This window comes from Acanthochromis polyacanthus, chromosome 16 (assembly GCF_021347895.1).
Source record: "Acanthochromis polyacanthus isolate Apoly-LR-REF ecotype Palm Island chromosome 16, KAUST_Apoly_ChrSc, whole genome shotgun sequence".
Lineage (NCBI taxonomy): Eukaryota > Metazoa > Chordata > Actinopteri > Pomacentridae > Acanthochromis > Acanthochromis polyacanthus.
In genome coordinates, this window is record NC_067128.1 from 4,612,033 (window position 1) to 4,629,568 (window position 17,536).

Consider the following 17,536-nt stretch of genomic DNA (forward strand, 5'->3'; position numbering starts at 1 on the left):
TTTACCTTGCATATAGTGCACGTGTGTCGCTGTACCCACATACACATCCGAGATAGAAACACAGAATAATACAGAAATAATTACTCTTTTGTTTACGAATCCTGTGTCTAAATTAGCAACACGAGCACAGGCATCCCTCCAGCTAGTACGAGTTTTTTCCTTCCCGTTTTAAATTCTGATTCCAGGAGCAAAAGGCAAAGCTTGTTTTTTCTGCTGTGCCCAAAACTGTGTAACGTGTGAGCAAATGTGACAGTGAATCAGATAAACAGCTCAGTGTAGGTGACTCCTCCCCATCGAGCCTGCCTAATGGGTTGCCTTGCATCGTTTGTCCACACAGCAGGATCATTGGTAATCAAAGCCTAATCTGCAGGCCATTGCCGGCTGCTCACCACTAGTGAGCTCTGACTGATTAAAAGTCCCTCCCTGGTCATTGATTTAACCCGTAAAAACTCTTCCCTGTGTATCAGTGTTACACATCTTAAAGTTTTTTTACAACCAAAATAATCCCTTCCTCCCTTATAATGTCTCAAATATAACTGCATTCACCGTTTCTTCTCTTGAATGTGTAGATCTATGAAGTTGCTGCTGCTTTTTCCACCCACGCCCCCTGCGTGTGCAGCTGGGAAAAAATACAAAAAACTAAAACTCTCTGTATGAAAGTCACATTTTTCCACAAAATTCTCCTGTTTCCCCCTTAAAATTGATTAGATGTCATGCTACACTGTTGATTCTCTTAGAATGTCCCTTCCTTATTCTCCATTCACCCCTCTGCCATTCACTGCAGCTCAACCACACCAGCTCACCTACGACTCTGCTCAAACTCTGTAAAACTGCTCTACGCTACGCAATGCTCAGTCTTAAGATTGGAGTAATTTAGCTACCCATGTTTGATCTGAAAACCACACCAGAAGAAGAATAATGAGACAGAAAGCTGTAAAACTGGTTGTAGGTTTAAAACCCCAGAAGTCTCAATCAGTGGTTTTAAAACGCAGTGGGTGGATATCGCACAGGGTTTCTGGAGAATTCAGAACTTGCCACTGTGTTTAGGCTCCAGTAATGACAAGCAAATACAAATTAAAGAGTCTCCAAATGAAGACTTCAATTTGAACTCTTTTTAACCAGGAATTATGTGATTGTGGATGATGGAGAATCTTCTTGGAACAGCCCTTTGTGTCATTTGCCTTCCTGATGGATGCACAGTTGAGGCAGTTATAATTTTTGGATTGCATGCCTTAATACGTACATCTTCAGAATTTGTCCAGCTGACCAGCAGGTTCATCAGTCCTAACTACTGTATCAACCCCCCGTTAGCTGTAAAGCTGTATGAAACCTGCCTCAGTGGTGTCTTTAGATAGAAATGAGAAAGATGATGAAATTTTTTTTTTTGTCCACGACCACTGACTGATCATCAAAGCAGAATCCTGTGGAGACGCTGAAATGAATGACAGGGCTTACTCTTGCACTCTGCTCCTTTTTTCATATTTCTCTCTGTGTTTTCAGTTCTGTATACAGTGAATGCAAAACTTAACAAGACATGTTTTTATTATGTTTCTGGCGTGTTTTGCTGGTTGTTTAAATATTTTCTCTTCTGTTTATTCCAATGCATTTTTCAGGCCAGAAAGCACATTTTGGAGATTCACACACGGGACTGGAATCCCAAATTGGCTGAGCCATTTGTAGATGAACTTGCAGAAAAATGTGTCGGTAAGAAAGATTCTAAAGTATGAATTTATATGCAGTGTCCAACTTCACCTAGGGTTAATGTTGACCTACAAAATTTCACCCAGCAACTGCAATGGGGTTGCTTTGTACAGCTTAGCAAAAGCGCCTCAATAAAGGCAAAACAAATGACTGACTAACCCGTGTTTGTCTGCTCTGCTTCCAGGCTACTGCGGTGCTGACATCAAAGCACTTTGCACAGAGGCAGCCTTGGTGGCGTTGCGCCGCCGCTATCCCCAGATCTATGGCAGCAGCGTCAAACTGAAGCTGGATGTCACCTCCATTGTCCTGGGGCCTGGCGACTTCAGCAAGGCAATGAGGACTATTGTCCCAGCCTCCCAGAGGGCTCTGGCTCCCCCGGGCCGAGCTCTGTCCCCCACCCTCAGGCCCCTGCTGGCCAGCTCTTACTCCTTGGTGCTGAAATCTCTGCTCCGAGTCTTCCCCCATGCTCAGTGTACTGACAGGGACAACACACACGGTAGGGATCTTGTTTGGTTGCCTCTGGTTGTTGCTTCTCCCACCCCGACTCTTGCTCTTTTCTCTCTCGCCACCTATCTCACTTGTCGGTTTGTTATTCCTGTTGGCGCTTTGTACTATTTGATTATCTGTTTCTCAGAACCTCGAATTTGTGATGAAACATCCCCCTGTGTATGCAGAGGTGATAGCACAGAAATTGGATAACTAGTCATCCTGTGAGCGCTTCAATAACTCAACTCCCACTCCAGTCAACAAAAGAGTGTTTACAGCAGATTAGCCTCAATGCAGCACTTGACCAGTGGGAGATTGCTTGTAGGAGCTGTACTTCTTAGACCCAATAATGACATGAAGTTCCCATGGTGCTTTATCACTTTAAATGGCCATTAGATCTCCCCTGGTATCCGAGCTCCCTTTTTATTCTCTCTTTTGCAGGGAATTAGCCTCATTAATGTCAGTGATAGGGTTACTTTGAGGATTAAACTTTGTAGAAGCAAACTTTTACATCTGTTTGCTGCCACTGCACTGAATAACAGCAGGAAGAGTGAGCTGCTGCTGCTGCGTGTTCATGGCTGTGTAAGCAGTGTTCCTCTCTGTGCTAGGCGGCGACAATCATCTGCTTGAAGAGGACTTTTACAGCGACGATGACAATGAGGACGGCTCTGCTTCCATCTACGAAGTCCAGCCTGCTGCATCCCCAAAGAGTCACCTCTCCTCTTCTGCAATGCACAGACCCTTTCTCCATTTCTCCTCGTGAGTTCTCACATTGCTTTTATAGGAACCTGTATATACTTGTGCGTAGTCTCTGGTGCCTAATTAGACAGCTGAAAACCTACAATAACATTTTGTTAAAGTAATTTTAATGTGAGAAGTTTAAAAAAACAAGTACATGCAGGATTACATGCATTTGAAGCCTCTGAACCCTAAGCATTTTCTGGGTAATTTGTTTTACTTCTGCCATTTTATTTGCTCAATGCGGGTTTGTTTTTAACTGCAATATAAAGACCTGCAACTCTATGGATACAGCACAACCGTGGCTAGACGTAAAGAGAACTCAGAAATCTTGTGCGTTGTAACAATGCTGTAAAATATATATAATATCGAAGGAAAAAAATCAAAGTTGAATTTCCTTGATTATTTATTTTGCAAATTTGAAAAAACATGGAATCAACTTCTACAACATCTGTTCAGTACTGGACTGAAAAAATATCATGGTTCTCTATACTAAAGATATTTGACAGCTTACTTTTTAAATTAGTTTCATTAGTTGCTTGTCTTTTCTGCTCATTGTTACACGTCCTGCAGTTCAGTCAAATAATCACAGAATTTTCGAGGTGATTGTTGGTCACAGCTGAGAGAATCATGACTTCTCAATTTTAACACTTTCTTTTTATGGGATTTAACTATTTACTAACTATTTATTTTTGCCCATTTTTTATCGGGAAATGTAGAATACAGTAGGGCTGGCCCGAATAGTGGTTTCTGGCCTCCGAATATTCGGGCCCTATTAAAGACGACGCGTGGCGGAGACGGCCCGAATAGTCGGATCCGTTCGTCTGGTCCCCCGGGTCCACATTTTGCCCTGGTTTAGTCTTTAGTTAAACTGAAGAATTCCCAAACACCGGTCTTCAGTATCTTGTCTTGTGTTTATGAAACGAAGTGAAGCGTGACATCAGAGTCGGCAGCCACACGGCCATTCAGGTGGTGTTTACAAACACGAATGGATGAGCCGAAATGAGCCGAATATGTGGCGGGGGTGGCGGCGAATATTCGGATACCAAATTAATATCCGGATAGTGCCGTAGCGAACGAATATTCGGGATATTCGGGTCCAGCCCTAGAATACAGGGATCTGGTTGAACTATCACATTTTCAAATCTGAGATGAGGTTAGTTTGTCAAATCTGTCGAGTCTTTCTGTTTTTACAGTTTCTTGCTATGATGAATGATGGAAATTTGGTGATAAAATACATATTTTATTCATTTATCTTTGATAAACATACCTTTCAAACCTGCTGGCAGACTTTGGAGTCCAAAGGTTGAAGGACATGTCAGACATGATGTGAAAAACTGCTCTTTGAATGCATTCAGGTAAAGAAAGTTCACAGGACATAGAATGACCTTTTCATTTACACTGAGGTGATGATTACTGCTGACATTTAATGACCTTTTGACTGTACCACTTCTGTCCTACTCAGTATGACTGGCTTCCTTTTTAGTGATTGGAGTGGGGACTAATAGAGCTCAAGCTTGTAAAAAGAAACTTGAAACCTCTTTATTAAGATATAGCACACTGTCTTCTTGACACAAATCTAAAAAGTGAGAATATACAATGGCATGAATGAGCAGCAGATATAGCTCAGTGACTCCACAGGTTGTTGAGAAATCTTAGCTAGGGAGTCAAAAGGCCCAAATCAAAGGATGAAAGTGAAAAGAAAATGCAACAAGAGAATTCTGTTGTCAGATTTGCTCTGGCAGCTTCCATTCAGAAATAGAGAGATGAAAGAACTGCTCAAGGACTGACCTATGGCTTCCCATTTGCTCAAACCGTTTGTTAATGAACCTGTTAAACTCATAATATGTTTCTAGTCCTCAAGACACACTTGTCTTGTGTGTGAGGTGCACATAAAGCTCCTTTCAGACATGCACTCCATTCTGTTAATCTGAATAAACCAGGCGTAAACTAACCGTGACGTCACCCGTTGGTTTCAACGCTGAGAAAATGAAGCCCAGATTTTGCTACTTCCTGGTCGCCGTTTTGGATTTTTTGGAGCCAGTGACGTAAAAAGCGTCATCAAACAGACTGGACCGGAGAGCAACGAGGGGCAGGATTGGCTGAGGACTCTCTTGTCCCGCCCACATTTTACCGCAGAGGCTTCTGTTGCTGTCTATCAAATATAGCCACGCCCCCTGGCTCCGCCAACTTTTACGATTTATTTAAAATTCAGTATTGATTTATTTTAAGATCGGCCACCTGATCTCTCATTTTGACCATGAAAACTAACGGGAAAAAAATCCTGAGCCGTAGAACATCAGTCTATCAAATTTCATTTTTTCCAAAAATGAATTGGGGTCTATGGAGAAAAAGCTTTTTGGAGCCAACCCTAGCGGACGGCGTGATATTGTAAGTTTTTGACACTTCCAGGTTGGCTTCAATTCTGGAGCCAGATGCTACGTCCACTTTATATACAGTCTATGGAATAAACCTAAATATACCTGCTTCATGCCTAAATGCAGGGCTCCAGACTTTCTTTTTCACTGGTAGCACCGGTGCAACCAACTTTCTCATTTGGTCCACCCTCCCACCTCGTCAAAGGCAAAACGCATCACTTGCTGAACATCTGCTCATCGATAGACACACAGCACATTTACAGATGTTCCCTAAATGCAGGCTGTGGTAGCTGCTGCTGGTTGGCTGCAGTGCTCAGTCAGGTCAGTGACCAAAAATGACCTTGAAAAGCATTAAACTAGAGCGTTCTAATTTTTCCTAATCTTTCGTTTCTACATGTGGTGTTTTCTATGAGTGGAAAAAACAACACATGTAGGTGTGCTCCGCATTCCACGAGAAGACTGCATTTTTAAGCATAGATACCACGTGTAATGGTGCGAAGCTAAAATCATTATTGTGATTAATGCTCATTCAGTTTTGCGGCCCTACTTCTGCCATTGTTAGTGAATTAATTGCTTTTTTCCTTCAGTGTCTTCCTGCTTCCACCTGCCCTCTGATCATCAGGTGTGTCTGAGTCTCTCTGTCTGCCTCCTTTCCCCTTATTTTCATTTTAAACTAGACGAGCCCTCAGTAAATGGCAGAACCACGCCCAGATATCTGAACGGACACACACACACACACACACACACACACACACACACACACACACACACACACACACACACACACACACACACACACACATACATACTTACCCAGCCAGCCAGATACCGAAGCGAATGCAGTAACCTCGCTAACGTACACGGCAGGTGTGGTTAATAATCAGCTACAGATCACTTTATCTTCTTACACACATCAACTAAACAGCTTGTTTTACACACCAGGCAGGGACAGACTGACAGAGCCACCAAAGTTCTAAAAGTAACACAGCGACACCAGTGATCATCATTCACTTGCACAGATGTGACCAGCTGAACCTTCAACTTGCACACACTCAAAAAACGGTCACACATGTGACATTTTGGTCACAGTCTGTACCTAAATGAACACCTCACCCACTTGTCTATGAAAGTCACAACAGCAGTCTTACTGAAGTTGGATCTGCACTCAACAAAAATATAAACGCAACACTTTTGTTTTTGCTCCCATTTTTTATGAGATGAACTCAAAGATCTAAAACTTTTTCCACATACACAATATCACCATTTCTCAAATGTGTCTAAATCTGTGATAGTGAGCACTTCTTCTTTGCTGAGATAATCCATCCCACCTCACAGGTGTGCCATATCAAGATGCTGATTAGACACGATTAGTGCACAGGTGTGCCTTAGACTGCCCACAATAAAAGGCCACAACATTTCAGTATCACTTTCAACACCTTGAGCTGCATGCAGTCACATCAAATGACTGGCAGTCATACGGTAAAGCAGTTTTAGTTGTCTAAAGGGATTCAGTGAAGGCTTTTTCCACATTTTGGTACCAATTTTGGTAGTTTGTACCACAGTGGCTGCTCTCAGGTTGAGTCCTGAGCTACATTACAGCTGTCGGGATATTTTTATTTCTTTGAAAGTATTAGTTAGATTATCATCAACAGGACAGAATTTTCACTGTTTGGGAAATCATAAATAAACTTGGCTATTGGGTATTTGGACAGTTTAATAACCGTGCCATTAGTTTAGTTTTAGTCTTTTGTTGTTTGCTGCATTATTATGCTGTCAGCTCCATCACTGACATGTCTGTGCGTCAACCATTATGGAAACTTTTTCAGATCGATTCATGTCATTGTGGCTGACAGCTGTCTGTTCCCGGCTATCAATCAGGTAAACTTGAGTAGAAGGGGCGTTGTGTGCGAGAGACAAAAGTGTGATGTGGCAGCTAGATTTCTCTCAAACCACAGTAGACTTTACATCAAAGTGAAGCTGAGCTGTGTGTTAATTTCCTCCAGCAGAAAAAAAAAACCTGTTGAAATATTGAAATATCTAAAGTTCTGCCTCGGATTTCAGTTACTACATATCAGTTCAGTTGTATCAGCTACAGGTTTGATGGAGTTTCCACTTGGTGTCCACTAACACTCTCCCTAGTATTTCATGGTACTTAAATGCACTGCATCTCTAGTCTTTGAGCACAGATGGACCCTTTTTGTTGGTTAAATGTTGATGTCTCTATGCACCTCATCTGTCTTAAGAGTGCTCTCAGGGCCGTGTTTGCCCAGCCTAGTTGTCAAGTGTTGCTATCAAACACCTGCAATGGAAGCTCACACAAATCTCTGGGGGGTCAACAGACCTGTGTCTTATAGGTGGAGTTACTGGTAACATATGGGCAAAATAATGAATGCTCAAGATGAAGGAAGAGGCCCAGTCATTTGCATTTCTGCCCTGCTGTGTCATCCTGCAAAATGCAGATCAGGATTACTTGGATCATGTGCATATGCAAATCTTTAAAGAACCCTTATTATGCACCTTTACAGGTTCAGAATTTTATTTTAGGGCTACTAGAACATGCCTACATGCTTTATTAAAAGATTTTCTTGTTCTGTAATTGCTACAGCTCCTCTTTTAACCTCTTCTGTCTGAAATGCTAACTTTTAGCTCCAGTCTCTCCTCCTCAAAACCCCTAGATTGCTTTAATTGGTCAGCTGACATGACAATGTTGGTTACGCACTGTAACCCAGGAAAAGTACCCCCTGGACACATGCACATGTTACATGGTGATGCAAATAATGAGGAGACAAAAGCCTGGATTTCAGGCAGGTAGGAAGCAATGTTTTCTGTAGGAGAGAAACACTGCGTTTGGTGTTGACTTTGGGCTTTTACATGCGCAGAAAAACTACGACAACCAAATTTTAGGGAAAAACTCAAGCAGATTATGAGCTTTTTAAAACAGAACTGAGCTGCTCTTGGCTGCAGGCTTGTTGCCCTCCGTGCGTCCATATAACAGGAACACAAGGGAACGCTTCACACTTCTACATAATATAGTTGGAACTGGAGGTTTGCCCAAACTGTAACAAGCCTTTGCTATTTTCCCTCTGACCACTCAGTGGTGTGGAGCTTATTTCTTTTTTGAGGACCAGCTGCATCACTTTTGGTCGCCTTTACTCCCAGTTGCTAAGACTTCACCTCTATTCAGAAAAGCCAGTGTTCATCGTTCGCTGATTACTTTATACTCTTTGCTCTTGAAATGTTTCACGCTGACAGAAAACACTGCACAATGGTGCTGTATGTATTTATGCTGCTATTATTTACACAAACTGAGGTGCTTTGGCAGAAAAACCTGTCATTGCGTTTACATTAAACATGCATTTACAGTGAGACTCTCGCAGAGCTGACTTAATGTAAAATGCAAAGCAAACCGCAGTGCTTCTGTGGGAATGACAGGTCGACTGCTGTTCCGACTTCATAAGACAATGGATGGTATGCTAACTATGAACTTCCCATCTGCTCCTCCCAGCTCTGCCCTGCAGCAGCCCACAGCGTACCGGCCTCGTCTGCTGCTGGCAGGGGCCCCAGGCTCAGGACAGAGCTCCCACTTGGCCCCTGCCTTGCTGCACCACCTGGACAAGCTACCAGTGCACCGCCTGGACTTGCCCACTCTCTACTCCGTCAGCGCCAAGACGCCGGAGGAGTCCTGCGCTCAGGTAACACCTGCACAGACCCGTGCCTTGGAATTTCGCGACCGCTCGGACTTCTTCAACTTTCTTTGCTAATTCAGATTTAATTACCAGTGCGTGCTTGACCGTTGTGGTTGCAGGTTTTCCGTGAGGCCCGTCGGAGCATGCCCAGCGTGGTGTACATGCCACATATCTCAGAGTGGTGGGACACAGTGAGCGACACTGTGAAGAGCACCTTCCTCACCCTGCTGCAGGATGTGCCCTCCTTCAGCCCTGTTCTTATCCTCGCCACCGCTGAGACTTACTACTCAAAGCTGTCAGACGAGGTATACACACACACACACACACACACACACACACACACACACACACACACACACACACACACACACACACACACACACACACACACACACACACACACACACACACACACACACACACACACACCAGAGCTGACATTTTCAGATTTACCTGGAGGCCTGCCACGTGTTCTGTTGGGATTGCATATTGCTGTTGGTGCAATTGCCTCCTTTATATGAGAGGAGTGTGTTGTTGGAGGGCCAAAGCGTGATTCAAAGGTCTCCTTTTATTTCCTTCTTATGTCGGAATGCGAGCGCAGACAGAGTCAAGGTCATCTGTTCCCACAGAGTTTTTATCTACTTTGGCTCCATCACCCTTTCTTGTCATTTATCCCACTGCCCGTTTTTTTTCCTGGGTATGCCTGCCCCTGCTCCTTCATCCTTTCACTTGGATTTATTATTTTCTCTCTGAAGCCAAAGCAGAGTCAGACCACCTGTTGTGTGTTAGGCTGCAAGGGATTGATTGGGTTAGAGGAAGAGGAAAGAAGGAAGATCGGAGAGGGGAACAAAAGACACAAGAAAAATAAGGAGGTGGGCTCTTTTTAGTCAGGCAACAGAAGGGCTTTAATTAGGTCTGGGGGTTGGCGGCCACAGATCTTCACCCCAGGCCACACACTCCATATCAGTATGCCTGTGCAGCTTGTAGACTCTTATCGGCTTCTGTCTTTGTGCATGTGTGTGGCTGCTGTTTTGGCAAGGCCTTAACCCTGGCCGAGCTCCAAGGCCAGAGAGGCTCTTGGGATGATTCTCTCTCTGTAGTTTACTCGTTAGGACTGAGGCACCTGGACTGCTGCGCCAACGGACATCTAAGCTCTTTATCAAACTCTCTAAGTTCTAGTTCCCCATTTTCCCACATCTAAAAAAACTGTATGGAGATGTTTACAAGGTTTTCTAAATTTCTAATTTCTCTTATGATCATTTTAACTCATCTTTCCGTCTTTCTTTCACTTTCTTCTTTGGTATCTTTATATTGTGTGGTTGAAGGATCCCCACAGGTTTCTGCATTGCATTAACGTTTCTTTCCTTTTTAATTTCACTTAACTCTTAACATGTTGATTCTCATGCTGTGTTAAGAGAATAAGTATGAAAATGGAACTACTGCACAGACCATTCAGTCCCAGTGTCACATGTCAGATTGCTTTTCATTACATGCCAGGTGACTGGCAGAAACTGTGCAAGATTTGCAATTACCGCTTCTTCAGATTAACTTTTCTTTGGTCATTGAACACGTTGCCATTTAGTCTAGAAAATTGGAGAAGCTCATGATGGAATAAATAGCATGATCGACTCAACATGGAGCCAGCATGAAGCTATCAAGACTGTCCTGAGGCTATGTTGGCTTTCTCCTGTGTGTTTTCTCCATTTCAGTGTCTCGTGCTGCTACTTTATAGCGGGATTGCATCATTGCACTTGTTAATCAGTTCCTTATTATTACATTGGTGAGGCTATTTCTTTACTCATTTTAAAGCTATATTAAAAAGCAAATCATCACGCTTGTACCACACACGCTGCGCCTCCGGCTGCAATGTTCCCACGACGAGAATTAACATTTTGGACACAGCTAATGAATATGTTTGATGATAAATTGGTGACAGAAAGATGGATATTGTTGTGTGTCTCCTATTGCTTTCTTTACTATGAGAGAATCCTCCATATGTTGACAAAGTTGACCGCTGACAGTTTTTGCTGTTGGGAATAAAATCAGCCTTCACTCTCAGCTAGGATTGGACTCCTATCTGCAGTCCATTTTCAGTTGTTGTTTTGTCATCTTATTTTTCCGTTTTAATGGCCTGCCTTTGTGAGAACTTAACTGAGCTGCAGCAGTCAGTTAATTGATTAAGCTGTCAACTATGAAAATAACCATCAACTACTTTAGTGTTTAATTAGCCAGTTTGAGCAATTTTTTAAAGAAAATAAATCAAAATACTCTGATTCCAGACGCTTAAATGTGAATAATTTCTGGTTTCATTCCTCCTCTATGATAATAAACTGAATATCTTTGAGTTATGGATGCAACAAGACATTTTAAAACATCCTCTTGGGCTTTGGGAAACACTGATTTTACTACATTTTTACCATTTTCTTTTTTTTACATTTTGCAGGTGAAACAAGTAATCGATTCATTACAAAAAAAAATCAACAGGTTAATTGAGGATGAAGATAGTAATTAATTGCGGCCCTGCTCTGTAACTGAATGACTTTTAAGCCGTCTTTTGTGATTGGTGTCCAGTCGATTTAAAATCCATGTTTGAGAAATAGATCCAACTGTGTGTGCGGCTGTACATCCTGATCAGTTCTTAACATATGCTATCCACAGCTGTTTGTTCATTTAGAGGTTGCAAGTGGAGGTGTCCTTCATTTGACGGCGTCAGATTCTGTCTCTTACAGTGTCGGACAGCTGTTCATTCTGTCCTTACAGTTTACTGCTCGTCAAACTTCTCAAGGTGATTGGCCGGTCATGCTGGAAACTTTTGGCAGAACTAGACACTTGCAAAGACGTGCTCACTAGTTTCAGCTGGTTTAAAACCTCAATAGTGCCTGATTGTATTCTTGGTTTGCACCATACTCCCTGCATGTTCGGCATCTTTATGACTATCTCTGCATTCGCTGGTTGTTGGATGGATGGTGGCTGGTTAGAAAATTGTACTTTAATAGATTTCTTGTTTTATGAATAAACTGTAGATTGTTTTCGTTGCTTTCTGTTAAATCTAGTTACATTACACTAAGTCATGCTTTAGTTTCACGTTTGTGTTTTGTGTCCTATGAATAAATGCATTCGCCGGCCTTTAATATATTTAAAATAAATCATTGCTTGCAGCTATAGAATAACCAATTCCATAACTTATTTACTGTGATGGATTACTTCTGTCAAGCAGATTTCAAGTTTCTGCTACTTTTTCTTACAATCCCTATGTAACCTTAAGCGGTGACTGTCAGTAAACTCATCAGACGGAAAGTAAAAACGCCCAAAAGATAACTGGTATGCTTGAGAAAATTGTCAACACAGAGAATGGCAGCTTATAGACTCCTCAACACTCCTGCTTCTAGTGATTTTCTGTGTGATTCAGGTGTAACTACAGGCTCTCTTTGGAAGTTTCCAATTGGAAATTATCAAGGGGGGCTTACAGTATTCCAAACAGAGATTGATTATTTTTTCAGGCTATTTACTGAAAGACTGCATCTGGGTGCATGTTTAGCAGCTTCCTTGCCCAACAATTGGAACCATTTGCTAGAATAGTTATTTTTTTTAGGTGTGGACATGCTGCAGTATACGGTGCTTTAAGTGGTCTGGCTAGCTCTGTGAGTGTTGTTTCACTTTCTGGCATGGAGAACACAGTGACAGCTGCTGTCTCAGCTCCAAACCTCAGCAGGGAACAGGCAGCATCCCTCCCCAGCCAAAACTGACAGTACAGGCTTGGACCCAGCAACAGAGCGACCCTCCCTCCCTTAACAGCTATTCACTCTGCTCTGATTGACTTCCTTTTCTGTGGAGGACCGGTGGAAATTGCTTGAACATGTGATTGTAGAAGCGATATACCTGCAGTTAGAGGAAGAGATTGTGTCCCTTCAGTCATTATGTTTAGTGCTGGAAGTCTTTTTGGGATGCAAGCGCTGCTAACCGCATCAAATGCGTGTTTATTGTTGTAGCAGGAAATTGGTATCAGCTCTGTCTTGTCAGGTGTGTGATACTTTGTGCAGTGTGTCCTCCAGGCAGACTTGAGGCACAAGTGTTTATAGCTGCTCTGAGTGGAAGCACACTTGAAGGTGGACAGAAAAGCCACAGAAAAAGGGTGAACAATAACACTTTAAATGTAGATGAGTGCATGTGCTTTCAGACACTCATTCCTTAAAGGCATTTGTGGCGCTGCGCTCATTTGTAGACACAGAGGTGACGGCTAATGTTTAGTAGGATGAAAAATCGAGCTTTAGAGGGAAAAGAAAATCCTGCCACTGGCTCCGCTTCGTACAACTGTTAGATATAGATCTCTTCAACACCTTCTAAGTGCATATTAGCTCATTTGCCTAATGCACCATTAGGGGTTCACCAATTATCAGAGCTGTTATTCAGCATTTTTTCACTTATCAGTGGTATTTTTTAAAGAAATTTTCAGATCAAAAACAGAATTTAAAACATACCAGCTGCTTCTTTCGATCTCGCTTTGGCCTCGAGCAGTGTTCTTCTCACAGCAGGATCTGACTGGTAACCCATTACAACTGTATGAGTAAGAGCCTGTCAACACAGAAGAATAAATGAAAAGAAAAGAAAGGTTGTCATATAATTGAACGTATCTATTAGCTATACTCGTGTTACCCCTTGGAGATTTGCTGGAGAACCACGCACACTTAGGTTTTAGAATCACCAGTTAGCGTACAGTACATTTTTTTTTAGATTGTTAAATGAATCTGGAGCACCGGGGGGAAGCATGATTGGCACGTTTGAACCCAAAACCTTCCTAAGAAATTATGAAAATGGCATTTCAGTTAAGCTTTAATTTTGATGACCCTGATTTCCATTCTGGCTGCAGCTGGTTTCAGATATTATCAGCTCCCTTGATTGACAAATAATCACAATCAGCACTAAAACCAGCTATTTTCGTTGACCCCCATGTTGTCATTATTCCTCAGTGCATGCAAAATTAGCAAAAGCATCTCTCTTCTGGGAGCCACTGGGCCATTGTAGTGGCCGGCTTAGCAAAGTAAGCCAGCAAGGCACCTTCCTATCCACAACCTGCAGCTCTTTTTTTTTGGGGATGTTGAGGCATTTCGAGGCTGGATGGGACATGTAATCCTTCCAGTGTGTAATAGATCTCTCAACGTGGAGGCCCAAACCACCTTAACTGGCACCTTTCATAATGTAGCAGCAGTGGTTCTTCACTGAGCTCCTCACTCCGGCTTTTCAGCTTATTTTGATCGCTTGTATTTGGTGATCCGTCAAAACCCTCAGCTCATGACTATAGCTGGAGGCTGGAACGTGAACCTGTGAAACCAGAGGCTCATGGTCCATCTGACGAGCCCAACAAGCCTCCATCTGCTCATTAGTGTTCACTTTATTGTGGAGAAGTCTTAGTTTGCCCTGTAATTTGCTTATTTCAGGCTGCAGAAAGCACTTCTTTGTTTGATTTCTTCTAAATTTCCTCTTTCTAGATGGTTTTTCAGCTGCTTCTATGTGAACTGCATGAAAAGTTATTCACTCCAGCCAACGAACTTTCCACCTGCCGTGGAGTTTTTTTTTTTTTCTTAAGAAAAGCGAGACAGAGATGTAGTAACAGGGTGGTATCGGGCTCTCTGACAGGCAGGTTTTTAGTTTTCTTTTAAGTCCGTTTCTACGGTTAAGAATTCATAATGCGGTGAGAGCAGGCATCCAGTTGTGTTTTACAGTTGCTCGAGCCAGGCAGACATTCCCAATTTTCTTTGTACATTCGGTTCTCTCCTCCCTCCCTCCCTCCCTCCATCTTTTTAACCATTCATCTATCGGCACATTTCTGCTCTCCCTCCCTCTGTGTCAACACCCCTGCAGCCTTTATCATGATGAAAATACTGCAAATCATTACCTGCTGTGCGCTGTGCACACTTTGACTGTCTCCGGCTCCCTGACTGTCTTCCTTGTTTTTACTCCATTTCACCTTTTTTTACCCTCGTTTGAAGGGGAGAGAGCGCCTAATGCAGGGAGAGAGGCTGAGAAGGAGAACAGAAGGCGATGCAGTGAGAACAAACATGCCACGGCTAAGGGAGAGGATCGATGTGATTGGCAGATGAGGGGGGTATAAAGAGGAAAGTTGGTGCCTAGTCAGCAGTAGCATTTTCTGGGAGCGGCCTTGAGCTCCAACTGAGAACTAACCTGGGATCTGTGAAGCACCCTGTAAGCTCAAATACAGATGCATACCAGGAAATAAGGTTGCCTGAGTTGTATATGTGTGTGCCTACAATATATTGTTATTTATCTGGCAATTATCAAGATGAAATAAAATAGTCAGCAGTGATTTAAAATGAGGACGCCTCTCCCCAGCAGCTAGGTACACACTAAGTTTGATGGATGTTAGTTTAACCGTGGGTAGCTTCTTAGATATGTATATATGCATTCCTTGCAGTATAATATAATTGCAGGATGGATGCTTTGCCATCTCATTTGTTTGTAGACTTGTTGTCCTTGCCGGTTTTGTTTGGACTGTAAATTAGCTGGTAAATTAGCATGGCCGCTCTGTAAAACATCCCACACCTCAGTGGAGTCACCTCATCTTTTTTCATTATCTTAACCAGGCGCGTAAAGGTACGTACCTCGGTTTTAAGGTCTTGTTCTCGGTACAGCGAAAAGAAGGAATAATAAAGTGCTCCTTTTTCTTTGAGAAACTTTTTTATTACCTAACTATTATTTATTTATTTATTTATTTATTAACTGTCTCTGTGTAATTTGTAAAAGTTCGTAAATACTGCTGCAACTGGCTGAAACCTCCTAATAAACAAGTAAATAAAAAATCGAATGTAACTGTGCTTAAACTGAGTTGTACTTGGATTCACATTAGCAGTCTTTAGCTACACGGTAGGACTGTTAAACACAAACATTCTCTCAAATAGTAACGGTTAGCAAGAGCCTGTTAAGTGCAACTGGGAACTTTTTTCCTCCACATTTTCAAATGAGTGAAGTTTGATGTCCAACCACTTACACACACCTGATGTCACTTAAACAATGTCAGTGTATAGCTTTTGATGGATCCACTTGTTTTTGTTAGTTTAAGTGGAGCTGGATGCCATGACTAGGTTCTGGCGTAACAATCGTGGCGCCTGATGAACTTTTTCCCCGTTTCCTCTACTTGCTTCCTTCTGAAACATTTGGGAGAACCAGCGCAAACTTCAAGACAATAAATTATAAAGTTAAATAATGCTTTTTAAAACATAAATGACAAATAATATATTTATTAGGTGCTGGCAGGGAGGGTCCATTTCCTTCTACTCTACTTGACATTTCTGAAAATCTGAACTGCTCTTGTCGGTGCTTCACCAGCAGCGACTGATTTCTCATTTTGAAGATAATTCCTTCACTTTCCACCAAAGTTTTGTTTTCTGACTGGGTTTAGATTGAGGAGATTCTTATGTTGACATTTCTATAGCAAAAATCTGAATGACGGTTTAGATGGTTAATCACAGCACTGATCCTGGAACTGCCTCATCCTCTGCAACATTAAAAACATCTGACTGAAAGTCATGTTAATGTTACATCCATGTCAATTATGTTGTACAGGTCATAAGTAACTAGTGCTGCCTTCATGTTGACAGTTGATCTCAGCTGTTTTCTTGCTGCTTCTTGTTGCTTAATCTCTTTAAGTTTCGTTCAAAAATCCATTTCTGTGAAGAACCAGTAACATCAGATAACTTTAGACGGCTGCATGATGTTACTGAATGTTTCTGCTTCTTATTTACAGCAGCACAAAAGTTCTGCTGCTTCTGACAGAAAAAAAATAGCTGGCATATTTACAAGTGGCACTGGTGCTCCTAGTTATAAAAATTTAGTAGCACTGTCTGCAAACAGGTTCGCTGTCTGCAGCTCCTGCAATATATTGTCTGTTTTGTTTTTACTACAGGTGAGAAGTATATTCCAGAGGACCTATGGGGAGGTGGTATCGCTGAGTCCTCCAGGAGAAGAGGAAAAGAGGAACTTCTTCTCCAACCTGCTTCTGGTTCAAGCTGCCAGACCTCCTCCACGCCTCAGGAATACAGGTATTTGCTTTAGTTCATCCACATACAAGATGAGGCAGTTATGACTCATCTCTGCTGTCAGTCCTAGAGGGCAGTGTTGGCTGCATACTTCCTTCCTTGCTGAGTTTTCAACCTTTTCCCACAGTCCTGCTTGGATCCAGTGTAAGGCAGAGCAGCAGATGTTATTTCACTAGTAGAGATCCTCCTGTGCGAGTGTCTAGGTCATATTCGGTGATGAGGGTTTCAGATTTGACATGTTCGGAATTGATTTAATTTAGCCTCAGATGGAGCCCAAAAAAGTACAGATGTAGGATAATTAGGATGGTGCACAGTGAAGTGTAAGATTGACCCACCTCTCCATCTACCCCCTGCCTTCGCCCCAGTGCTCGGTGTTCCCAGAGCTCTCGGTTCCAGCTCAATAAGAGAGAACTGTCCACCCGGGCTTTTAAATGGAAATGGTGCCCCGCTTTCCTCCGTCGATTCCTCATTGATGTAAGGCAGGGGTCCCCCGCTT

The 17,536-nt window shown here is 42.5% G+C and overlaps 1 protein-coding gene across 1 annotated transcript in view; it reads left to right on the forward strand.

Annotated features, from left to right (window-relative positions):
• The window catches only part of atad2b (ATPase family AAA domain containing 2B), a 100,328-nt gene that overhangs the window by 11,167 nt on the left and 71,625 nt on the right, over positions 1–17,536 (forward strand). Inside the window, exons 15-20 of the mRNA XM_022194688.2 lie at positions 1,614–1,704; positions 1,886–2,197; positions 2,796–2,946; positions 8,809–8,995; positions 9,109–9,294; positions 16,908–17,043. Of these exons, the coding sequence (XP_022050380.2) occupies positions 1,614–1,704; positions 1,886–2,197; positions 2,796–2,946; positions 8,809–8,995; positions 9,109–9,294; positions 16,908–17,043 (1,063 nt within the window). The remainder of the gene's footprint in view (positions 1–1,613; positions 1,705–1,885; positions 2,198–2,795; positions 2,947–8,808; positions 8,996–9,108; positions 9,295–16,907; positions 17,044–17,536) is intronic.